At 53.1% G+C, this 25,399-nt stretch overlaps 1 protein-coding gene across 3 annotated transcripts in view; it reads right to left on the bottom strand.

Annotated features, from left to right (window-relative positions):
• The window catches only part of OSBP2 (oxysterol binding protein 2), a 102,581-nt gene that overhangs the window by 42,625 nt on the left and 34,557 nt on the right, over positions 1-25,399 (bottom strand). The window contains exon 1 of one of the 3 annotated variants that reach the window (XM_027706467.1): positions 10,494-10,745. The exons of the other annotated variants lie outside the window; for them this stretch is intronic. Coding sequence (XP_027562268.1) covers positions 10,494-10,572 — 79 coding nt within the window. The 5' untranslated portion in view covers positions 10,573-10,745. Of the gene's footprint in view, positions 1-10,493; positions 10,746-25,399 lie in introns of those variants that run through there. 3 annotated transcript variants of the gene reach the window in all.

The raw sequence follows: 25,399 nt of genomic DNA, 5'->3' as shown, positions 1-25,399 counted from the left end.
GTGGGACACTGCCCAGGGAGAGGCTCCAAGCTCCCAAATGAAGCCAACCCCAACCAGCCCATGTGTGCCACCCAACGAGGCTCAAATCCAGCTGCTCTTCTTCCTTCCGTGGATTCCAACAAAGAAGGATGTGGAGCTGCTGGAGTGAATCCAGAGGAGGTCACAGAGATACTCCCAGGGCTGGAGCCCCTCTGCTCTGGAGCCAGGCTGGGAGAGCTGGGGGGGGTTCCCCTGGACAAGAGAAGGCTCCAGGGAGAGCTGAGAGCCCCTTCCAGGGCCTAAAGGGGCTCCAGGAGAGCTGGAGAGGGACTGGGGACAAGGGATGGAGGGACAGGACACAGGGAATGGCTTCCCACTGCCAGAGGGCAGGGATAGATGGGATATTGGGAAGGAATCCTTCCCTGTGAGAGTGGGAGGCCCTGGCACAGGTTGCCCAGAGAAGCTGTGGCTGCCCCTGGATCCCTGGAAGTGTCCAAGGCCAGGTTGGACGGGGCTTGGAGCAACCTGGGCTGGTGGAAGGTGTCCCTGCCTGTGGCAGGGGGTGGAAGGAGCTGAACTTTAAGGCCCTTTCCCACCCAAACCATTCCATGATTCTGGGAGCTGGCTGGAATGGTGACCTTGCAGGAGGCCCCATATCTCCTCCCAGCATCACTCCCAAATTCTGCACACACAGCTGGATATCTGGTTACTCTCTCCACCAACCCCCCCCACAACACTGCCTGCGAAAGCACTTCTCATCCCTGGATAAATCCAGATCAGCAAGACAGAAGCACAAACCTCTGTGTCCCTTTCTGTGTCCCCAGGCTCTGAAAGATCCACATCCAGCTGTACATCACACATTTGTCCTTGACTAAACCTCTCATCTATTTGTGCCCTCTGAATCCACAGCCCACACGTGATCCAAGACATCCCTGCAGGAAGGACTCACACTGCCAATGGCTCCAGGACTGTCTCCAAGTGAATATTTAGTCCCATGGACACAGGTGGCATCATAAATAATTAAATCATTTGCTCTTGTCCAACAGATGAATGAAGCACGTGAGAAAACGTACAAATTTTGTTAATTAATCGTTTCTGTTTATTTTGTCACTAAATCCTTCAGTATCCAGTGATAACTATGGACTTGCACTGCTCCCCCTGTGCGGGAATGGGGGAGCTGCCACAGTCTGGTGGCACCACAGGCGTGGGGACAAGAAGTCCCTGTGTCCCTGCACGGGTGACAGGCAGGAGCAGGCACGGAGTGGTGCCGGGCTGGGCACGAGCAGCTTCTTTAGCCAGGAATAAACCTGGGAAAGGGCAAAAATGGCCTAAAATTCAAATATTTTGGAGGAAATGAGTTTTCTCCCAAGCGGAAACTCACCAAGTGAGCACTGTCACAGACGTGGGGTGACACCCCCTTCTTCCACAGGCAACAGCAAACCCTGTCAGGCCGCTACCGAAACCCCTCGGAGGTCTTGGATGTCTCCCTGTGTGCGTCACTGAACATGCATTTTTAACGATGCTTAAACATTTTCCAGCCTCAGGTCCATCTCCAGTGTCAGCAGCACAAGGAGGGAGCGCACAGATGGGCAGCCTCTCCTCCTGACATCCATCAGGGAATGGAGGCGGCACAGCCGGGACTCGGGAACCGGCTGGCCCTGGAGAGACGCATCAGCTCACGTGAGCTCCCATCCCTCAAGGATAACGGCATCCCTGCTGTATCCAGGACCACTCCCAGGGGGTTCACCACGATGAAACTGCCTTGTGATTATTTTATTTTAAGTTTTTACCAACAGCTTCTTTTTTTCTGGAAGTCTCCCCTCAGCAGGGAACACACGTCCTGCCCCAGGCTCCCTCATCCTCACGGAAAGCACTGGAGATGTGCAAAGGACACTGCTACAATCCTGTCAGCTCCCTCCTTCCTCACTAACCCTTGATAACAAGAAGGAGATGACAAGGTCTCTCATTCCCAGGGAGGGGGAGCAGCACAGATGGAGGCAGGGAAGGGACGATGGCCCCGGCCCCCTTCACACCCATGCAGGATCCCACAGGAACAGCAAATCCCCTCACTGCCAGGGGTTGGGACAGCCAGCACCAGGACAGCAGTGCTGACAGTCTGCTGGGACATGGGCAGCCCATCCCAAAATCCCTGCTGCCACTGTGCCACCCACAGCAGCTTGGAGAGGGCGCCTGAGCCTCCCTTCTCCCAAACCCAGGAGCTAACGCACCCCTCGCCCCGAGACCACACACAGCGACATCCCTGCAGGCCCTGAGCCCAGCTCAGCCAAGGCTTGGGAGAGCAGCCCCCCAGGCTGAGCTGCACTGCGGACACAGGGCACGGAGACACGTCCTAATGTGGCCTGAAATGCGCCGGAGCCGCCGGGCTCAGCTTACCCAGGGAAAGAGGATCCGGCGGGATCACTTACCCACCGTCCTCCGATTGCCGGAGGTCAGGACGTGCCAGAGGCATGGCAGGGATGTGCAGGATCTGGGAGTCTCCCAGCCCCCTTGTTCTGAGCCCCAGGCTCAGGGAGCACAGCAGCAGGTCAGCAGCAACCCCAAAAGTAGTCTGACTTACACCCCCTCTGCCTCTGGATTTAAATCCCACTCCCTCAGAACCCACAACCAGGGAAAGTCCTGGGCACACACCTCCTCCATCCTCCTTCCAGGATAGGCTTGAGAAGAGTCTGAACTGGCAGCAAAGACAGAGCTTCAGTTGGTCCTGTTCTAGGGAATACTTTCCCATTATAGGGAAGATTTTTCCAACAGGGAGAAGCTTCAGAGAAACACAGAATCTCACCCAAACGTGAGAGACCAAGCGAGGCATGGAGCACGCGGTGGGATTGCTGGGGTGTCCTGGGCAGGGCCAGGAGTTGGACTGGATGATTCTTGGAGGTTCCTTTCAACTCAGGATATTCCATGATTCCATGAACCCTGCACTGGGACTGGTGAATGCAGGGAGGGAGCAGCACTGGGGACACCACAGGGGGCTGGGGGGGTGACAGATCAAAACCCAAGCGAAGGGGCTGCACCCCTTTACATACCAACAACTGCCGACAAGGAACTGGAATTCCTCAGAAATGCCCTGAGCTTCCCTGCGTGAGGTGGGACAAATGTCTGCACAGAAAATGTGTATTTTACTGGACTAGATGTTCATTCATTAACAGCTGCAGTTCAGCAGCACCATTCGAGCCTCGTTAATCGACACAGACTTAATTAGGGGGCTGCCCACTGTCACACCCTGCTCACTGCTGAGGCCTGGGTTGGCACCAGAGCACAGGAAGAAGCACATCTTTTCCTGAATTCTGGAAAATTCTGAGAGGCTGAAATGCTGCCTGTGAGGAGGCCACGGCACGGCCCAGCACACAGGGAGGGCTGGCACAGTGACAGTCACGGGTGACAACGGGGACACCTTCCCTTCTCCTTTTTCCCCTCCTTCCTTTCACTCACTGGTGAAACACCAGAGCAGCAAGGTCACAAAGGGGCAAAGGAGAATCATTAATGGGCAAACAGCCCTAAAAATCACACAGTCCTTCAGGCTGGAAAAGACCTCCAAGACCATTGAGTTCACCCTGTGTCCAATCCCCACCTTGTCCCCCAGCCCAGAGCACTGAGTGCCACAGCCAGTGGTTCCTTGGACACCTCCAGGGATGAGGACTCCAACACCGCCCTGGGCAGCTCCTTCCAAGGCCTGACCACCCTTTCCATGAAGAAATTCTTCCTGATGTCCAACCTGACCCTCTGCTGAAACATCTTGAGGCTGTTTCCCCTCATCTTGTCCCTTGTTCCCTGGGAGCAGAGCCCGACCCCCCCCAGCTCCCCCCCTCCTGTCAGGGGGTTGCAGAGCCAGAAGGTCCCCCCTGAGCCTCCTTTTCTCCAGGCTGAGCCCCCCCAGCTCCCTCAGCCCCTCCTGCTGCTCCAGCCCCTTCCCAGCTCCCTCAGCTGCTCCTGCTGCTCCAGCCCCTTCCCAGCTCCGTTCCCTTCCCTGCACACGCTCCAGCCCCTCAGTGTCTCTTGTCTGAGGGGCCCAGAAGTGCCCCCAGGGCTCCTTCACATCCCCATGGATCTCTTCAGCAACAGCAAGTTCATGCTCCAAAAGCCTACAAGGTATTACAATATTCATGCTCATCATGATCCTCATCATCTACTCCTTGGCTTCCCCTCAATCCCTACAGATCCCACACAGCTCCATGGGATCACTCTCCTCAGGTGCTGCTCCATCTGACCTGAAGTGCTCCTTGAACACAGAAGCTCCAGGAGATGCAGCAGCTCCTGATGTGTCCTCATGTCTCTTTTTGTCCCTCTTTCCCACCCCACACATTCCAGCCATGAGCCCGACGGTGCTGGAGCTGCAACATCTCTGGGGTCAACAGGAGCCAGTGGATCCAAGAGCTGCTGGAGGGACACAGCAGGACAAGGGAAGAAGAGAGAGGAGCAGGGACAACATGAATGAATGGAGCTGAAACCTTTTTGGCATCAAAATCCTGCCCTCAGGTGAGTGAGGTGCCATCTAGCAGCATCACCACCCAGCTGTGCCAGAGCTCTGGGGGGATGAACTGGGATGAAGGGAAGCTCCATGAGGATTGTGCTGTTTGGGGCATCTTTATATTGTCAAACAGCTCCATTGTGGGGATGGTGAAGCCCCTGTGCTTCACTTTGCAAACACAGGGATCATCCAGCCTGGATTTTTCCTGGAGATTACGTGAATGACAGCCCTGGGCCAGGGAGGAGGGCTCCAGATCCGAGCCCTGCTCTGCCTTTCCCCCACGGACAGCAGGATGCCCCGAGGGGGCTGGTCAGGGATCCTCAGGCAGCACTCGGGGGCTCCTTGGTGCTCCCCCAGCCCTGCAATGAGCCAGGACAACTCCCCCTCCCCTCCTGGGGCCAGGCTCAGTCTCTGCTGGGTGAGCACATGGAAATCCAGGTTTGATCCCTCCAGGAGCCACCGGCACAGCAGCACTGGCTGCACAGACAGATGCTCTGACAGCAGGACACAGAGCAGGACAGGCAGTGCTGGCTGAGGCCAGGCCACACTCTGCTCCCTGCACGGCAGCTACTGCCCATGATTTACTGCAAAAAGCTCCTCTGAATCAGCAATCCATCCCTGGAATTGCTCCCCCATCCGTATTTTGGCTGGGGACTGGCACAGAGAGGGAGAAGGGCAGTCACTCCATGCAGCACCATCCCCCCAGAAGTGCCGTGCTGGCTGTCAGTGCAGCCAGCTCAGGAAAAAAGGGAAAAGAAAGAAATCAATCCACTCCTGCTGCTCACAGGCCTCTCTTTGCAGAGCCATTCGCTGGAGCCGGGAGTTCATCTCCTCTGCAATTCTATCAACGTGTTTCTGGGCTCTAATTACACCAGCAGGCTGTCAAGATGGCCACTTCCTCCCTAATTACTCCGCTTTGTAATTAAGATACAGCTAATAAACTCATGTTATTAGTGATTGCTGCCCATCAGCTCCGAGGAGGAGCAGCTCCTGCCTTGCACCGAGGTGCTCCAGCACCAACCCTGCCCCGTGAGAGCCTGGGCACCACATCCATGTCAGAGAACCACAGAGTTACTGGGGTGCAAAAGTCATCAAGCCCAACCATTAACCCAGCACTGCCAAGGCCACCACTAAACCATGTCCCCAGACCACTTCCACTGGCACTTGAACATCCTTGGGATGCATCCTCAGGGTGCATCCTCTCCCATCCGAGCCACACGTGCACACGGGAAGGAACCCACCTCTATGATTGCTAAAAATGAAGGGGAACAGGGCAAAGAAAGCATCATTTGGAAAGAAAATGAACATTCCCTGCCCTTGGCACGTGATTTGCTGCTTCACTGAGCACTGAGGGCTCCCTGCTGCAAAGGCTCAGCCGGCTCAGGGGGGGCTGCGATGCTCCCTGACTGCAGAGCGAGGCCCCATCAGACACTCAGTGCCCTTTGGGATCATCCCAGCACACCCTGGGGGGCTGCAGGGGCTGCCCAAACCACTGTGTGTCCTGTCACAGAATCCTGGAATACCCTAAGTTGGAAGGGACCCACAAGGATCATCCAGTCCAACTCCTGGCCCTGCACAGACACCCCAACAATCCCCCCTGTCCCTCAGAGCGTTGTCCAAACCCTCCTGGAGCTCTGGCAGCCTTGGGGCTGTGCCCACTGCCCTGGGGAGCCTGGGCAGTGCCCAACCAGCCTCTGGGGGAAGAACCTTTTCCTGAGATCCAACCCAAACCTCCCAGCCCAGCACAGTGCACACGGACACTCCACTGGCCGTGGGGGTCAAGGGCAGCTGGAGGGGGCTCCTTCCACTTCCATCACTGAACATCCTCCAGCTGCTCCTCCCTGAGATCACAGTGGTTAAAACGAGAGGATTCCACCCCAAGAAACATCTCCAAACATCCCCATGGACATTCCTGCATTGCTGTTCCTCCTGGTAAAACCATCCAGAGTGAAGGAACCCAGGCAGGGCCCCACGTCAGTGCACCCTGTGTGCATGATCCATGGGAGAGACGTGGAGCACCCAGTCTTTAGCTCTAAAAACATTAATCCAACAGCCCTAATTACAGAGCTTTCACAAGTAAACCAGCAGCCACAGCTGTTAAAGCCATAACAAAACACCTGCAGCTCCTCAGCAGCTCCAGCCCGAGCCCAAGCTCCAGACAGCTCTTAACCCAGGAGCAGGATGACCAGGAAACCAATGGATTCAGCATCTCCCCATGCTTTGTATCTTGGCAAGATGCCTTTATGGCTTCCTTGCTTTCCAGAGGAGCCACATCACACAGGAGAAATGGTCCAGGACCCACTGGTGGATGTCAAGGCACAGGGATTAGACATCAACCTCTATTTCGGGCTTCCTCTGCTCATGGATGACCTTCCTCTGCCTTGCCAAGGAAGGAGCTGTCAAAAACATCAGGAAAGAGCCCCCCCCCCAAGAAATTTCTAAATAAATCTGGAAAAAGGGTGAACCAACACATCTGCTTTGGGAGCAGGTTACAGCGTGTCCATCATCAGCGCTCCAGCAGCCCCGTGTGCCTGACCCTCCTCAGAGCTGAATGCAGCTCTCATTCCTGAGCAGAATTCAAACACTCATTTAAATGTTTCCCAGCTGGGCCATGAAATAAATACACCCTGCACGTCTGGAGGCAGAGAAATGGATTTCTGCACCTCTTTTAGGGCCCAGGTTCCACCCGTGTGCACCTCGGGGCAGGTGCCCATCACCCACCAGCCCAGGGAGCCCTGGGAGCTGCCAGGGGACAGCCCAGGATCTGCCTTCCAGCAGAGGATTATCCACCATGTCACCATCAAATATTAATGACACTGCATTTGCTGGGCTGGGGATGTGGGAAGAAACCCAGGCCTAGGAATCAAAAGGACAGCACAGACCTGGAAAGGGATATTCCTGCAGGAAATGTCCTCTGAAAGCAGGAGCAGAGCTGCTTCTACTGGAAAGAGCTTTGAAATCCTCAAAATTAACTAAAGATAAGCTAATTATCTGTTAGTTACCCACAGACCTTTTCATGCACAGCAAGTGTGGTGTCTGCATTTCACTTTCTCTTCAGCATCTCATTCTCTCCTCCTTAATCTGGTGAACATCCAAGAACCCAGGATCCCACGGGCTCTAACCAAACTGGATCAGCCCTTTAACACACAAATACAGAACAAAACATCTCCACAAATCCCTCTTCACCTCTGTTTGTCACTGTCTTATTAAAAGGTCCCTGGCACAGGTTGCCCAGAGAAGCTGTGGCTGCCCCTGGATCCCTGGGAGTGTCCAAGGCCAGGTTGGACGGGGCTTGGAGCAACCTGGGCTAGTGGAAGGTGTCCCTGCCCATGGCTTTAAGGTCCCTTCCAACCCAAGCCATTCCATGATTCAATGATTGGTTTTATCTTACAAGCACAAAAGGAAGTATTAAAGCCACCCAAACCCTCCAGGCTTCTGTTCCCAAGGAATCTCCTGCCAAGCAGAGCCAGGGCCAGGTTTTTCCCTGGGCTGCTCATTAAAAGCCATCAGGATTCTAAACATACCTCCAACAGCTCCCTTTGGGGAGGTAAGTGGATTTAAGGACAAAATTCTGGTAGGGAAACAACTATTTCAGCATGAGGATTTCTAAATGAAAAGCAAAGCCTCCTTGGGAAGTATTTTCCCTTCCAAAGCATCTCATTTCCAATGGGGAATGTGCTCACCAGAGGGACACAGTTTGCACATCACAGTTTTTACAGTAAATTGGTTTTAAAAGCCAGTGTTTTCCCAGCTTTTGTTGTGAAAACATGAAAAATATTTGCTTGTCATGTCCCAGGGCCAAGACCCTTCCAGGTTTGCTAAATTTGCTCCACATGTCACATGGATGTGGCTCTGCCATACAGGGAAAGCTTTATCCATGTCACTGCAAAGCTTTCCCAAAATACCACCATGAAATGGGGGAAAGATGCTTTTGGGGCAGAAAAAGAGCAGCCCAGGCAGGGAAACAACTCCCAACCTCGTCTCAGACACTCTTGGAGGCATCTCCCCAGGTTCATCCCTGCTGCTCCAAGATCTCCCTGAAGCCCCCTCCCTGTTTCCTCAGTGCTCACCACTCACCACCTTCCCCCCAGTTTTCACACAAGGCTGGTTTCAGGTTTTTATGAGAATAATTCTGGTTTGGGGCATTTTCTTCTCTGCTGAAGCCCAGTTATGTAAAGCTCTGTGCTGTTCTCCTGGTACATGAATGTCCTTACGTCACCCAGCTGGAAAAAACAGCTCAAGAAGGAAACCAAAGGGAAGGGGACAATCTGGATTTGATAAAAAAGCTTTTTTTTTTGCTCATCTGAAGCCAGCTGTAAATCCTCAACTGCTTCAATTTTGCTTTGACCTATTTGCATTCCTCCTTTCCTCGCCCTTTTCTGGAGGAAGGAAATTACATTAGATAAAATAATTTATTGTGAAGTGATGCTTGAGAGCAGGACAGGACTGCAGCCACGCGGAGAGTGCAGGGAGAGGAGGGACACTCAGGCTCCATGGAATCATGGAATCATGGAATGGTTTGGGTTGGAAGGGACCTTAAAGATCATCCAGTCCCATGGGCAGGGACACCTTCCACTAGCCCAGGTTGCTCCAAGCCCCCTCCAACCTGGCCTTGGACACTTCCAGGGATCCAGGGGCAGCCACAGCTTCTCTGGGCAACCTGTGCCAGGGCCTCTCCACCCTCACAGGGAACAATTCCTTCCCAATATCCCATCTCACCCTGCTCTCTGTCAATGGGAAGCAATTCCCCCTTGTCCTGGCACTACAATTATCCCAAACTACATCTAAGGAGCAACATTTGGATTTGACCACCAGGAAGGTCAGGTGAGCATCACCCAGTGCTCCCAGCGGGCACCGACCCTCGGAGCACCACAGGGATGGAATCAACACAGGACACGAGGAGCTGCAGTGCCCAGGACAGGGGAGCCCTCACTGCCCTGAAGGAAGGCAAAGAGCATCCTGTAAATCCTCATTTCTCACCATCACCCTGCTGCTTTTGCTGTGAGACGTCAGATTCTGCCCGGCCCGTCCACCAAAGAACCATGGAATCATGGAATGGTTTGGGTGGGAAGGGACCTTAAAGCTCATCTCATTCCACCCCCTGCATGGGCAGGGAAACCTTCCACTATCCCAGGTTGCTCCAAGCCCCATCCAACCTGGCCTGGAACACCTCCAGGAAAGGTTGTGCTTCCATGAAGCAAAACAAAAGGCAGGACCCCCCCAGGCCATTCCTGCTTCATCCCACCCAGGAAAAATCACACCACAATGGTCCTGTAGCACTCACAAACCAGGGATTTCTGCCCCAAGCCAGTGCAGGTTTGGGCAGAACAGCCCTTGTCCCATAAAGGACAATGCTCCTGCACACCCAGTGCTGAGCTCTGCTTGGACTGGCCATGGGAAACACCTGGAATAACAGATGGAATTATAGTGCACACCTTAAATCACAGCTCAGTGTTCCTGGAGATCATCTCTGCCTCCTGCCACGTGGGACCAAAGAGTGGGCAGGGAGCAGCACAGGACTGACACAGCAGTGCCCTCATTCCGTCTCAACTCCAAAGGAATTTGGCTTAGAACTAAAAAAATACATCTCATTTCCTGACACCAGCACAGGTCCAAACAGGGGCTGGTCACCCATCACACACCAATAATCCTGTGCGATACTAAAGGTGCCCAAAAAGCACAAATCACCATCAAATTTAACATTTTTCACATCAAAACTGCGGAAATCTGAGCTGCTGGAGCTTCAAACACCCAATAAAGCACAAAGACTTGGCCCCACACCTTGTACATCTCCAACCAAACCGAGCAGGGACGTGGCACGTGATGCCCGCGGGGCAGAGCCACGGTGCCACCACACACCCACACAGGAGTTCTGACATTCCTCTGCCTCCCAGGGCTCCGGCGTGGGGTTAAACACCCCCTCCCCACCCCACTGGAGCAGCCCCTCCATCACTCCCAGCACACCCAGGAAGCCCCACAGCAGATGGATCCGTCCAGCAGGAAGGAGGACGCCGGGAAGGCCACTAACCCTTGTGGAATTTATTCAGACAGCCGGCGTTGCAGAAGGAACGGATGGATCCCGTCTCCCAGCAGCCCCTACCCTTCATCCCCACAGCGGGATCGCTCTGGCCGAGGTGCTACATGGCTGGGAGGAGGAAAAAAAAAATACACAGGAAGCAAGAAATGAAGGCAAAGGGAAATGTCCTTATTCAGCAGCAGCGCTGCACTTACAGTTCCACATTTCCCATCAGACATTCCCGGCACATGCTGGTAGCAGAGCACCACCATCAAACCCCCTCGTACCAGCATGCACCACGGAGCAGCCTTAACTCCATCCCTGCCAGAAACCGGCCTCATCCCGCCAAAAAAAGGGGGAAGAGAAGGACACCAGCAGTGCTGCCCAGGGGAGGTTCAGCTGGGGCTGGTTCCGGAGCGGTGCCGTGGGATATTCAGCCCCAAAACCAAAGGGATGCTGCTTTTTTGGGGAGGGAGGACAATATTTGGAAGCTTGTCCCTTTAAATGCTGCTGGAGGTTATTTTTAGGGCATTTGCTTAAAATAAGTATCAGAATTCCTTTCTTTCTATCAGAAACTCCATTATCCATTTTACTCGCTCTGCTACGTTTCACATCCCAACGGTTCCGGACCAAAACCTCTGAGGTTCCTCCAACCCCTGCCCTCCTGAGGTCCATTTTCTCCCCCCTCTATTGTGGAAGGATTGGATTTTCCCAGCCTTTAGTATTTCCCCAGTGTCAGGGGAGTGAGTAATTCCAGAGGAAAAATGCGGCATAAATCACAATTCCCTCTGATCTCAGCAGCTGCAGCCAGGAGCTGCTCCGTGTGTGCAGTGGGAGCCACAGCAGGGAGTGGGAATTGGGGATCCCCGGGATGCTGCCATGAATCCACAAGGATTAATAATTTATATTTGATCGTTTTCTCCCACTTCAGCTGGACTACAAGGATTTCACAGGAAAAAGCCAAGATTTCTCTTCCAGCTTTTAAGCTGCAACCAGTCTCTGTGGATACATATTTAAATAGAGGCAGGGACTGTGTGAGCATTCCGGGGGGGAAAAGGGCAAATTCAGGAAAATCAAGCTAACACTGCACATTCAAGGCTGGAAAACTAATGCTGGCAATGCATGTGCATGCAAAAGTTTTATTAAATTACTGGCATATACTGATGGCTTGGGTAAGAACCAGCAGCTTTTAAGGGGAAAACAAACACCACAAGAAATGTGATTTTTAATTGGAGGGGGGGATCTTGATGGGATTTGGCTCAAAATGAGCACTTCCAGTTCTGATATCAGATCCAAGATCTGGAAGCAGGATCTGTGTTTTGACACTGAGGCTGGAGCCCAACACACATCCAGGGCTGTACCTCAGAGGTATTTACACAAATCACACTCCCCTGTATCCTCAATCCTCAACCCCTGGGGGGGGCCTGTGATCAGCACAGCTGTCATTTCCTACACTCACTCCTTTTCCCTGAAAATCATGGAATCATAGAATCATCAAGGTTGGAAAAGTCCTCTGAGATCATCAAGTCCAACTGTTCCCCCAGCACTGCCAAGGCCACCACTGACCCATGTCCCCAAGGGCCACATCTACAGGGCTTTTAAATCCCTCCAGGGGTGGGGACTCCACCCCTGCCCTGAGCAGCCCCTTCCATGAAGGAATTTTCCCAATATCCAACCTGACCCTCCCCTGGCACAGCTTGAGGCCGTTCCCTCTCCTCCTGTCCCTTGTTCCCTGGGAGCAGAGCCCGACCCCCCCCGGCTCCTCCCTCCTGTCAGGGGGTTGCAGAGCCAGAAGGTCCCCCCTGAGCCTCCTTTTCTCCAGGCTGAGCCCCCCCAGCTCCCTCAGCTGCTCCTGCTGCTCCAGCCCCTTCCCAGCTCTGTTCCCTTCCCTGCACACACTCCAGCCCCTCAGTGTCTCTTGTCTGAGGGGCCCAGAAGTGCCCCCAGGGCTGGAGGTGCCCCAGCAGTGCCAGCACAGGGACGGGCACTGGCAGTCACTGCCCCCAGTTTACTGCAGGAAAATGCACTGGATGTCTGTCTAATTCCCTAGGGAAGAGCTTTTCCACCAATGTACTCTTCACTTTGCTCTTCTAAGCAACTTCTTCACTGCAGTGGAGGCTGAACACAATTGAGCTGCGCTCCTGTTGCAGGAACTCAAGGCAGGATCACAGAAAGCAAAACTAAGATTCTTTGCATCAGGATAATGTTCCCAAACTGTTACAGCTCTGCATCTCTTCTGCCAGCTGCCCCAATCTCCTCCTGCCAATATTTAAGTCACACCTGCAGTTACTCATCTGAACTGAAAAGCAGTCCTGAAGTTCCCTGTTTAACAACAGATTATCCCTGAATTTGGCTCATTCTGCTCAAAAGCAAGAATTACCTGGGTCCCAGGACCAGCAGAAGGTGCCTGGGAAGTACTACCTGCCCTGCTGCTCTGTCAGGATGAGACTTCTCCTTGCTTGCTTTCCACAGGAAATACTGGAATCACAATGTTACCTCTTGCTGAGCAACCGAAACTCGGGAGGGGGGTCAGGTGGGACTGGAGTTGGGGGGTGGGACACCCAGGGCTGGTCAAGGGGCCATGGAAAGGCTGGGATAAACATGAGGGGAACTAGAAGGGGACAATCCACCTCCCCATGGCACACCCAGCATCCCACAGACACACTCCTGGACCACTGGCTCTACCAGCAACACCAGATCATTCACCTTCCAGGAAACCACATCAAAAACACCTTTAAAAATGCAACTTTCACCTTCCAAATACTGTTCCTGGAAGAAAATGAGGTGGGAAGGTTGGAGGATGGCTGTAGTTTGGGTTTAGTCTGATTTCTTTGTCCAAGTTTCATGAAATTCCAAACCAAAGTGGAGACACTTCAAGCACTCCCTGTTTTCCTGTTCCTGTTCTGTGCCCACCGAGACCCCCCACCTGCAGTCCAGGGCTGCACACTTCACCTGACACTTCATCATTAGCCAGCTAACCTTAAAAGCATCCACAGTCCCTAATTTTCTAGGATCTTTACACCTCTGCCACATCCAAAACCAACTGATAAAAATGATGATTTCAAAATCCAGAGTCTGACAGGATCAGTGGGACCAAACCAACTCCACCTCCAGCTCAGCCACCATAAAACAATCCCAAACACTTTATTTGGAGCAGCTGAAGTAACTTCTGCCCAATTCAGAGGTTCCCCCCCAGTCTGTAGAATCCTGGAATGGTTTGGGTGGGAAAGGACCTCAAAGCTCATCCAGTCCCACTCCATGCCACGGGCAGGGACACCTTCCACTAATCCCAGGTTGCTCCAAGCCCCATCCAATCTGACCATCGTGGGAGGTGGAAGGGCTGCCCCACACAAGGACCTGCTGTCAGCTCTGGAGAGCCCTCACATATGGGGGGGGCTTTATCAACTCACTTTATCAACTTTATCAACTTTATCAACTCAAATATTAGTTTAAGTCTCTAAGGAACTTCAGGCTCTCTCCCAGACACTTGCAAACCCACCACACCCCCCAAGTGGAGCCCTACCCCACACATCGCAGCCCCAGCACTCAGAAAGCCCCACAGTGTGGGGGTCACACCCCTGAGCTCAGCCACCCTTCCCTCCTCACAGCGTGGATCCATGGAATTACGTACTGCGCTTCCCACAGCACCTCTTCCTCATCCAGCGCTCGGGCGGGGCCGAGCCGCGGGGGGCAGGGGGGGCATCGGCCTCCAGGGGCTCCGAGCCCAGCAGAGCCTCCCCCCGGGCCGCTCTCCGCAGGCTCCATATCCTCATCTCTGCCCGGCCCCTTCCCTCTGCTCCGCAGCTCTGAGCCCTGGGGCTGGGAGATGCCTCCTCCTCCTCCTTCTCCTCCTCCCTCTCCTCCTCCTCCTCTCCCTGCACCCCACGCTCACCCTGCGCTGCCCCAGCACACGGGAGGCACCCAACGGGCTCGGACAACACAGAAACTGGGGAAATTTCACCTTTTAAAGGCTTCCAATTCCGAAATTTCACCTTTTAAAAGTTTCCAAAGCATAAAACCAGCCCCTTTTTTGGGATCTCTTCGGGAGCACGTCAGGGCAGAGCTGCATGTTGAGGGTGACACACAGATGGGCTCCTCGATGAGTCCTTGTGGAAGGCAGGATGCTACAACCACCTAAAAATAATTCTGGGCACTTCTGCCTACACTGAATTATTCTATAATATACTAAATAGAAGATATTAATTATAATAACTATAATAATTTACTGTGTAATATAATATAAAACTGCCTTGAAATGCCCAGATATGCCAAACACAGGGAAAAAAAATTAAAATAAAACAGCTATGCTGATTCCAGGTGTTCCTGCTTTAGGATTCATGTGTTTTGTAGGCACAGTTATTCCCAACTACCAAATTATCTCTCTGCTCCAGCTGCAGGGATTGTCTCTGCCCCCTGCAGACACAAGGGAGAAGTGGCCACTTCCCTCTGCAAAAACCTTTGGTGTATTGGAAAACACACAACACATCTTCACCCTTTGCTTTTTGGGGTTTTTTTAATAAAATTTGATTTTTTCAAATATTGCCTAAAGGGATAGGTGTTCCTCAGCTCTCCAAATTCCTGCTTTTTAAAGTATGAGCCCCCAAAAATCACACACATTCCCCTACACAGGTGTGAAGTGAACTTAATTATCACAGAATCATGGAGTGGTTTGGATTGGAGGGACCTTAAAAAGGGACCTTAAAACTCCTCTCATTCCACCCCTGCCATGAGCAGGGACACCTTTCACTAGCCCAGGTTGCTCCAACCTGGCCTTGGACACTTCCAGGGATCCAGGGGCAGCCACAGCTTCTCTGGGAAACCTGTGCCAGGGCCTCACTCTTCTCTAAACCTTTTCTGGTCCTCTCCTCCCTGCCAGCAAAAGTCATTCTCCCTGTGCTTACACTGCAAGAAAACTCTCCAGAGTTTCAAAAGCAAATCATATTCAGCATTTAAACCTTCTCCAGCCAAGCAGGGAATACTGGACCTTCTCTCTTGCTCTGTGCATCAAAGGAAGAATTTATCTATGGGGTAAAAAATAAAGAAGAAAAATGTAAAACATAATGGCACCTTTGTTTCTTTGGGTTTTAGACTTTCTCATTCCTCTTCTCCCTGCAAGGAATTACTGTCACTAGAAGTTTATCCTTAAAAACACTTAAACACAGGCAAAGCACCACATCCCAACAACCAACATCTCCAACCCTCTCTGCACGTGTTCGGTTTTCCATGGCTGCATCCAGCAGACATCCACCTCCATGGAGCAAAGCCCCTGAGCCCCATCTCACCCCATCACCATCCCCCAGAGGCTGGTTGGGCACTGCCCAGGCTCCCCAGGGCAGTGGGCACAGCCCCAAGGCTGCCAGAGCTGCAGGAGGGTTTGGACGATGCTGAGGGACAGGGTGGGATTGTTGGGGTGTCTGTGCAGGGCCAGGGGTTGGACTGGATGATCCTTGTGGGTCCTTCCCAACTCAGGATATTCTCCAAGAAAATGGAGAGAGAACATTTACAAGGGCCTGAAGGGACAGGGAATGGCTCCCCACTGCCAGAGGGCACAGATAGATGAGATGTTGGGGAGAAATCCTTCCCTGTGAGGGTGGGGAGGCCCTGGCCCAGGTTGCCCAGAGAAGCTGTGGCTGCCCCTGGATCCCTGGAAGTGTCCAAGGCCAGGTTGGACAGGGCTTGGAGCAACCTGGGCTGGTGGAAGGTGTCCCTGCCCATGGCAGGGGGTGGAATAAGATCTATAAGGTCCCTTCCAACCCAGGCCATTCCATGATTCTATGATTTCTTTCCTGATTGAGAAGAATTTCACCCTCTGGATATCACCAGGAAACACCACATGCAGGTCCAGGGTGGTTTAAGCCCCATCTCACCATCTCCAGGCTGCAAATCTAAAACCAGGGGATGCTCAGAAGCCAAACTGGGCCAAGGTCAGACACAAAAGTTGTCTCCAGAGAAAACAGCTCCCCGAAGGCTCTTCAGCAGCTTTGCCCAACAACTGGCTTCTTCCTTACTCTTTGCTCCTGCCTTCATTGATTTTATTCCTCTCGAAAACACTGCTGGAGTGAGGAAAAACCCTCACAGGCCCCTCCTTGGTGACAGAATCCCACAGTGGGTTTGTGTGCTATGGAAACCTTGGATTAATGGCTCTTCCATTATGCAATTCACCCTCCAGATGGAAATAAACGGAATAACCAAAATAACCTTGGTTTAGTGTATACAAGCAGTGGGAAGTGCTCACATGTGACGTTTTCATGACACACCCCCAGTTCTGCCCATGGGCAGCTCAACTGCTGGAGGAAGTTCATGCAGGAGCTCATCCATCCTGCAGCCAGCACTGGACAGCAGAGGCAAAATCCAGGGGTAACTTGACTTTTTTTAGTTCCCTTTTCAAAGCCAGATATTCACACCCCCCCAGCATATTTTCTTTGCACTGGTTGGTAACAAGATGCCAAGGAGGGAAACGGAGCAGGAAAATGCTCCTCGTGGTCAAGTTCTCCAGGATCACCCAGGGAAGGGAGAGGCCCCTTGCTGAGCTGACTTAAAATGACAGAGCTACAGAAAGAGAAGGAAAAGAGAGGTGGCTCAGCTGGGAACTGAGTCAGGGAGATGCAGCACTACTGCAAATGGAATTGCTGGTTCTGCAGAGTCACGAGGGTTACACGCAATCCCATCCAGCTCCAGAGCCAGTCACACATGGAGAAACACAGATCCAGCTGCTCTCCACAGACTGCACCACTCCCTGCAGCCTGCAAAACTGGATTTAGGCAGGAGACCTCTTTCAGTCCTCCCCATGCAGCATCCAGGTAACTGGGATGGCAGGACTGCTCCATCTCCCCCTCCAGGGAAATGAGCTGTACTGCTCCAGGAGGAAAATCCTGCCAGGAATAGAGCACACTCTGTACCATTTCTGGGAAGCAGGAACACTGCCCTGGCTGGCACACGGCCTGGCTGCAGGGCACAGCTCTGAACCTGGGCAGCAGGACCAGCTGGGCCCGAGAAAACAACCAACCTCCTCAGAACCACAGGAGCACTGAGGGTGGAAAAGATCTCCAAGACTATCAAGTCCATCCTATGCCTGATTCCCACCTTGTCCCCCAGCCCAGAGCACTGAGTGCCATGTCCAGGCCTTCCTTGGACACCTCCAGGGCTGGGGACTCCAAACCTCCCTGGGCAGTTCCAATGCCTGACCACTGTCGCCATGAAGAAATTCCTCCTGATGTCCAACCTGAGCCTCCTCTTTGCAGAGGACAACAATAAATCCACCCCCATGACTGGGAAACCTCCTCCTCCAGCACCCAGGAGCCTGTTTATAAAGTCTGGACAGCTTTTCTATCCCCTCCATCCTCTCCAAAGTCAGTGCCAGCACCTTACACCAGCAGGTCCTTCTCCTGGTGCTGCTGCCTGTGTCCAAGGGCTCTGCACAGCCCTTCCAGCCTCCCTCCTGCCAGGAGCTGAGGGATCACCCTGTGTGCCATGTCACCACTGCAGTCCCATGCTCCCAAATGTAACACCTACCACTGCCCTTGGAACAGCTCTGTCAGCAATTTAAGCTCCCACCAGGACATCTGGGGGAGAGAATCATAAATTGGGTGTTTATCATCCTGTCAGGCTTTCTGCCCTCCTTGTTTTCCCTTCCCTGGTCCAGCTTTAGCTGTAAATGAATATTTGGGCTTCTCATGAATGAGTTACTGCCAGAGGGAGAGCTGCTCCCTGAGGAGACTCATTTTAAATTGGCAACACTACTTAAAGCTGGATTTTTAGTTGAAGCTACAAATCTAATAAGTGAGGTCAAAACCCCACTGGTTATCCATCTCCAGGAACAGCATCCCTGCCAACATAATGTTATTACAGTACCAGGAGAAGTCATTTTATATGGAAAAAAAAGCAGGCTCCAGGATGCATCCATCCTTGGAGAAGTGTCTCTGCACCCCACACCGGGTTGGTGTCTCAGCACTTGTCCCAGAGCGTGCAGGGCTCATTCCCAGCACAGCCTCCTGGGAAAAGCTGGAGCTGGATCCATGCTCAAACTGCTTCCCACTCATCCCAGGACAGGGCTCCTGCAGGAGAGGCTGGAGAGCCACTGACAAGGTGCTCCCAGGGCCCTGGGTGGGTCAGGGAGAGCTCCCTGACCTGGAGAGGGGAGCAGAGACCTGCAGGAACCCCCAAGGACTTCAGGCATTGCAGGTTCCCACCTCCTCTCACTCAACATCCCCTTCAGTGAGGAGTGGTTGGACCCCGTGGTCTCAGAGGGCTTTTCCAACATAAATGATTCTGTGATTCCCCTGGAGGCAGCTCCAGCACCCACAGGAGCCACCCCCTGTCATGTGCTTCCCATCAGGGTCCCCGTGTGTCCCCAGGGACCCCAGCTCAGGGTCCCCCCTCCCCTCCCCACCATCCAGCTGGGCCAGGTCTTGCTGTTGTCCATCTGTCTGTGACCAGGCAACACTGAGACCAGGGAGGGGACAGCCCCAAGGTCAGCTGTCGCCTCCTGCCCTCTCTGGTAATAAGACTAAAGAATCTGTACAGCCTCTTGAATATACAGTGATGGAATACATTCAATATTTGACTATTCTAGAGACTCAGTTTTTGATAAATCACTTCTCTCTGTATGGTTTCATTCCAGGATGCCAAACGGAGGCAACAACTTATTCTCCTTTTATTCAGCCCCATGATGCCTCAGAGCAGGTTACACCCATGATGACAAACGTTTTATCAATGTGGACACAAGTATTTAAATACTGATGGATAAATATTCCAGCAGTGGAAACCCTGTGCCCTTCTTGAGGGAAGGGATGAAATGTCCTCATCCCAGGGCAGCTGGGACCCCCAGCAGTCCCCCCTCTGCTGCCTCCCAGCAGAAGCAGCACTCCATGTGTGCATCCCCCCTCTCCCCGGCAGAGCCAGTGGGAAAAGCTACAACTTATTATGCAACAGAGATTTTCTTCAAATAAAATAAAAAGCTGAGCAGAATAAAAGTGGCATTATATCCTCTGGAAGCTGATCTTCACTCCCTGGAGTGACAATTTTACCTTAAAGACTCCTGAACTCCACCAGAATTGTAAATTTGCCAGGCTGTATGCAGGGAAATACCCCGAAGGATTATCAGAGCCCATTCCAGAGCCTGGAGGAGCCCAAGTGCTGCAGCAGCACAAGCACCACAAGATGCCAGCACAGCCCAGCTGGATGAGCTGCTTCCAACCTGGCATGTGGGTGGGGGGCGTTTGGGGGGTCCCACGTGCCATGAGCAGCCTGAGGGCTCTGCCTGGGGCTGGGAAAGGAGCTGGAATGAGGGAGAGGAGCAGCAGCTCTTCCCAACCAGCCCCACCAGAGGAGCCGACTCTCCTGCCCCACCAAAGAGTGTCCAAGCAGAGTCTGGCTGATAAATCCCTCTCTCTTACAACATCCTATAAAGGCTGGTTACGAAGTCAAGGATAGGAAGCAAATTCTGGTTGACACAGAAGTGGTTGGTAAAAGGTTGGAGACTCAGTGACCTTGGAGGTCTTTTCAAACCAAAACGATTCAGTGATCCAGTGAAACACCCTCAGCACCTCTGAGGCCAAGCCCTCTGCAGGGAGTGGGTTATGCAAGAGCTGGGGAGCCTCAGGGCCAATCCTGCAAATCCACCGGCTGTCCCAGCTCAGTCAGAATTCCATGGAAGGAACGTGCCAGGAGAGGGCAACCTGCTCCTGCTGCATGCTCGGATGGAAGCAGGGAGCAAACCAGCATGTGACTGGAACTGCCTGGGAGGAAAGGCCCTGGGGGTGCTGGTGACAGCGGCTGGACACGAGCCCGGGTGTGCCCAGGGGGGCAGGAGGCCAATGGCCCCTGGGCTGTGCCAGCCCTGCTGTGGCAGCAGGGCCAGGGCAGGGACTGTCCCTCTGTGCTGGGCACTGGTGTGGGGCATCTCACATCCTGTGTCCAGTTCTGGGCCCTTCATGACAAGGAAGACATTGAGGGGCTGGAGGTGTCCAGGAAGGGGCTGGAGCAGCAGGAGCAGCTGAGGGAACTGGGGGGGCTCAGCCTGGAGAAAAGGAGGCTCAGGGGGGACCTTCTGGCTCTGCAACTCCCTGACAGGAGGGGGGAGCCAGGGGGGTCGGGCTCTGCTCCCAGGGAACAAGGGACAGGAGGAGAGGGAACGGCCTCCAGCTGTGCCAGGGGAGGTTTAGATTGGATATCAGGGAACTTTTCTTCCCCAGAAGGGTTGCCCACCCCTGGCACAGCTGCCCAGGGCAGGGGGGTGGAGTTCCCACCCCTGGAGGGGTTTCAAAGCCATGTGGATGTGGCACCTGGGGACATGGGTCAGTGGTGGCCTTGGCAGTGCTGGGGGATGGTTGGACCTGATGGTCTCAGAGGGCTTTTCCCACCTAAGCAGTTCTTTGATTCTGTGACTTTAGCAGACTCAGTCGTCCCATCCACCTTTTCCAGAGGAATGTCAGAAATCCCGTGGGGTTGAAGGCACACACAGCTCTGCAGCCCCACTGGTGCCATTATTCCTCTCAAGCTGTGAGTCCTACCAATGCCCTGATCCCTGACTAACAACCCAAAGAAAGACATCAAAAGATATCACATCCCACTCAAAGAAAGACAAATTCCTTTATCTGCGGGGAGAACACCCGAGGGACTCGCTGTGCCCTGAGAGGGTGGCACTGACCTGTCCTGCCCCACCAGGAGCTCAGACCCCATTCTCCCTTCTGTGGCCAGGAGCAGAACCTGTTGGGTTTCATTAGACCCAAACCCCACACCAGAAGGGTTTCCTGTCAATCCTTCACTCCTTAGGGTCCAACAGCTCTGCCACCCTCACCCTGCCCCAGCCCACCCCCCAAGAGATGCCTTCAGACTCGTTGAAGTGATCAGCTTTCATCTAGTGACTCACTTCTAATTAGTAAGAACTGTTATTATTTTCAGAGTTCAAAACTGATTTACCTCCAAGAGCCTTTTTCTGTGCCAGGTAAAGGAAAAAAAGCCTGTGGGAATTTTAAATGCCTAAAAATAACACTGAAATAAATACACTGAACTGATGAGGTGAGCTGGAAATCTCCCCCTTGGTGCTCCCAATAACATGAAAATCCCTGTTGTGTTACTAAACCTGGCATTAAAAACTACTTACAAGTGAAACTTGCCTTAAAAATGTAAGGAACAAGAGTCCATTTCCAGCACTGAGTGAGACTTCAAGGCACAAGAGCCAGGATGTGCCAGGACACGGCTGCAGGGCTTTGTCCCCTTCCTGCACCCACAGCTCCACGTTCCAGCATCTCCATGGGGAACCCACACATCAAACTACACTGGGAACCCCCTGGGATGGAACTGTGCAGAGCAGAATAGAATCCTGAAATCCCAGACTGGTTTGGGTTGGAAGGAACCTTAAAGTTCATCTTGTTCTGTCCCCTGGAACACCTTCCATAGACCAGGTTGCTCCAAGCATCCCTTCCAGGGATCCAGGGACAGCCACAGCTTCTCTGGGCAACCTGTGCCAGGGTCTCCCCAGCCTCACAGGGAAGGATTCCTTCCCAGTATCCCATCTAACCCTGCCCTCTGGCAGTGGGAAGCCATTCCCCCTTGGCCTGTCACTCCAAGCCCTTGTCCAACATCCCTCTCCACCTTTCTTGTAGGCTTCCTTCACAAAGCCCTGTCCTTTGGTTCTTCCACTGGATAAAGTTTTGCTTTATCTGTGTGTCCAGTCCCTTTCCACGTCCCTTTTTCCAGAAACCTGGGATTCTTAGTTAGGCAATAAGGTTTTCCAGCATGTAAATATGCTGCATGCTCCCATTTTAGACAGCACTAGGAGCAGTTGAAAGCTTTGGTGTTATTTTTAGCACAAACATTTTCAAAAGCAGTTTAGTCTTCCAGAACCAAACCTGGAGTGTCACTGGTACTTAAGGAAACCACATTCTTTGCCTGTTGTGAAAAATAACAACTTTGTAGTATATGGAAGTGTTTTCTTGCTCGAACCCCATAGCCTTGCCACCGAGGGCGACTTTCTCCTGGCTCCTTGCCAGCTGTACAGTGTTTATTCCCCAGGATTTGAAAAATCCCCGTTCCTGCGTGGGTGCAGAAGTGGGAAGGATGATCCGTGCCGCTACTGCTCTGCTGCACTTGCTAATATTAACTGGGTTTGTCATTTTGGGAACTTATAACTGGAGTTGGGATGAATGTCAGTGCAGATGGGCCTTCCTTGCTGAGCCGGGCACTGGGAATTGGGATGCTCTGCCTGGTTGGGATTAACTGTTGTACCTGTGGCTCGTTCATGGACATGGAGCTGTGTGAGCCTGGGAGCAGCCAACAGGATGGACAGGAGGACCCCTCAGCCCCTCAGTTCCTGGCACATGTCTGATGAAGAGCAGGCTGCTCCCAAGGGAGGATCCTGACCCTGTCACACCCGACAAAGCCTCTGCTGGGCTGTCCCAGAGCTGCCACTGTGACAGCTGGGTGGCACTAGGGAATGGTGGGCAAGGAGAGGAAGTGCTCTCAGGGGGACACAGGCAGCTGGAGGGGCTTGGCCTCCTCCTGCCCTCACTGGGGGTGATGCTGCCCTGGGCCACAGGTACCACTGTGGTGTCCTGGGCAGCCCCAAGCCGGGCTCATCTGGAGAGGCTGGAACCTCACACTTGGGACACACAGACACAGGGTGAGGCCCTGGCACTGGGGAGGCCCTGGCACAGGTTGCCCAGAGAAGCTGTGGCTGCCCCTGGATCCCTGGAAGTGTCCAAGGCCAGGCTGGACGGGGCTTGGAGCAACCTGGGCTAGTGGAAGGTGTCCCTGCCCATGGCAGGGGGTGGGATGAGATGAGCTTTAAGGTCCCTCCAACCCAAAACATTCCATGATTCTGTAATTCTATGATCCTGTGAAGGCACAAACTTCCATTTGCAGTTCCCCAAGGGAAATAATTAACCATGAGTTAATTAACCATACATGCACAGCTGCCCAGGTGTCATTGATTTTGGCTTTGCAGCCTTGCCAAGTGACCTTGGCAAACTCTTTTGTCAAAAAGTGATCATGTGGAAGCAACATAAAAAAGCTCATCAAGAATTAGAGAAAGGAAACATTGACTTACAAACAGCTGGAAAACATGGAATGATAAATCTCCTTACTCAAATCATGCACTCACACACAGTGTGAGTGTGGGGTGAGAGGGCTGTAAATAATGAAATAAAGAAAAAAAAGACTTTAAAGAAACACAGAAGATGGGCACAGGAGAAACACAAACCAACAACAATCCACAGCAGTTCAAAACACAAGAACAGCTTTGCAGTACCTACAGACATGGCACAGCAGAGAGCATTCTGCCACCTTGACACTTATCAACTCAAGGAATAGCACAATTCTCGCTGTAGGAATTCATCCCTCTCCCATTTTTGCTGGTGAAACACTTGCTCTCTACCTTCCACAGGGTGAACTGACCTGAACCTGATGTCTGCAGTCAGCTACTTCAGCTCCTGAATTATTCCCCACCCTCCCAGCTCCCACAGCCACGGTGCAGGACTGAGTAAGGACTGAGAAGGATTTCTCCTCCCTGTGGACCTGCGCCAAACTCCTTCTGCATCAGCTCAGCCAAAAAAGAGCCTTTTCCTTCACTGCAGCTGTCCCAGGTCACTCTGGTGAGGAAAGAAAGGCCCTGATGTGCCAGCAAACTTCATAGAATAATGGAATCATTAAAGTTGGAAAAGCCCTCTGAGATCATCAAGTACAACTGTTCCCCAGCACTGCCAAGGTCACCACTAATCATGTCCCCAAGTGTCACACCCACAGGGCTGTTAAACCCCTCCAGGGATGGTGACTCCACCACTGCCCTGAGCAGCTGTGCCAGGGCAGGACAACCCTTTCCATGAAGGAATTTTCCCTAATATCCAATCTAAACCTCCCCCAGTATCCTCGTGCTGCACATCCCACCCCCCTCCTCCAGCAGGAGCATCTTCCCGAGCTCCAGCGTGAGCGGAGCCTCCTGCCCACCCCCGCTCTGCTCCTGCAGTGCCAGCCCTTCCCAGCCCACAGCCCTCCTCTGCTCCCTCACGTTCCATTAGTTATGTTCAGGGGTTATTAAACAGCCTCACCAGGAACACGAGCACACGGGAGCCCAAAAAGCTCCAGGGAGGAGCCGTCCAGGCCGGGCAGCTGGGTCTGGCTCACCACACAGTGCCTGTGGAGTGCCAGCTCCTCCTCGGGATCCCAGGAGCCCTGAAACAGGGCAGGAGGGTCAGAGCAGAGGGTGAGTGCTCGGGGAGCAGAGCACCAGCATTCCCTCATCCCCCTGTGCCCTGGGAAGGGCACAAGGCAGGGCAGTGCTGGGGATGGGTGGTGCTGTTGGGCAGGTGAAGGGCATGTCCTGCAGCAGCAGAGAGCTCCAGGAGCTGTGACATCACTTCCCACCCCCTTCTGAATCATGGAATCATGGAAGGTTTGAGTTGGGAGGGACCTTAAAGCCCATCCAGTCCCACCCCCTGCCATGGGCAGGGACACCTCCCACTAGCCCAGGTTGCTCCAAGCCCCCTCCAACCTGGCCTTGGACACTTCCAGGGATCCAGGGGCAGCCACAGCTTCACAGCCAACAATTCCTTCCCAATATCCCATCTAACCCTGCCCTCTGGCAGTGGGAAGCCATTCCCCCTTGTCCTGGCACTCCAGGCCCTTGTCCAATGTCCCTCTCCATTCCTCCTGTAGGTTCCCTTCAGGTACTGCTGTCCTTTGGTTCTCCCAGTGGATGAAGTTCTGCTTTATCTGCGTGTCCAGTCCCTTTCCATGTGTGTTTTTCCCAGAAAACTGGGAATCTTAGTTTGGAAAGCCATTCCCCATTGTCCTGTCACAGAATCATGGAATGGGTTGGGTTGGAAGGGACCTTAAAGCCCATCTGGTTCCACCCCCTGCCATGGGCAGGGACACCTTCCACTGGGCCATGGACACCACTCCAGTGAGGACTGAGCAGCCAC

Source organism: Neopelma chrysocephalum, unplaced genomic scaffold (assembly GCF_003984885.1).
Source record: "Neopelma chrysocephalum unplaced genomic scaffold, ASM398488v2 Primary Assembly neopelma1_376, whole genome shotgun sequence".
NCBI classification, from domain to species: Eukaryota; Metazoa; Chordata; class Aves; order Passeriformes; family Pipridae; genus Neopelma; species Neopelma chrysocephalum.
The sequence above is the reverse complement of the archived record's forward strand: the minus strand, read 5'-3'. Positions and strand labels throughout refer to the sequence as shown.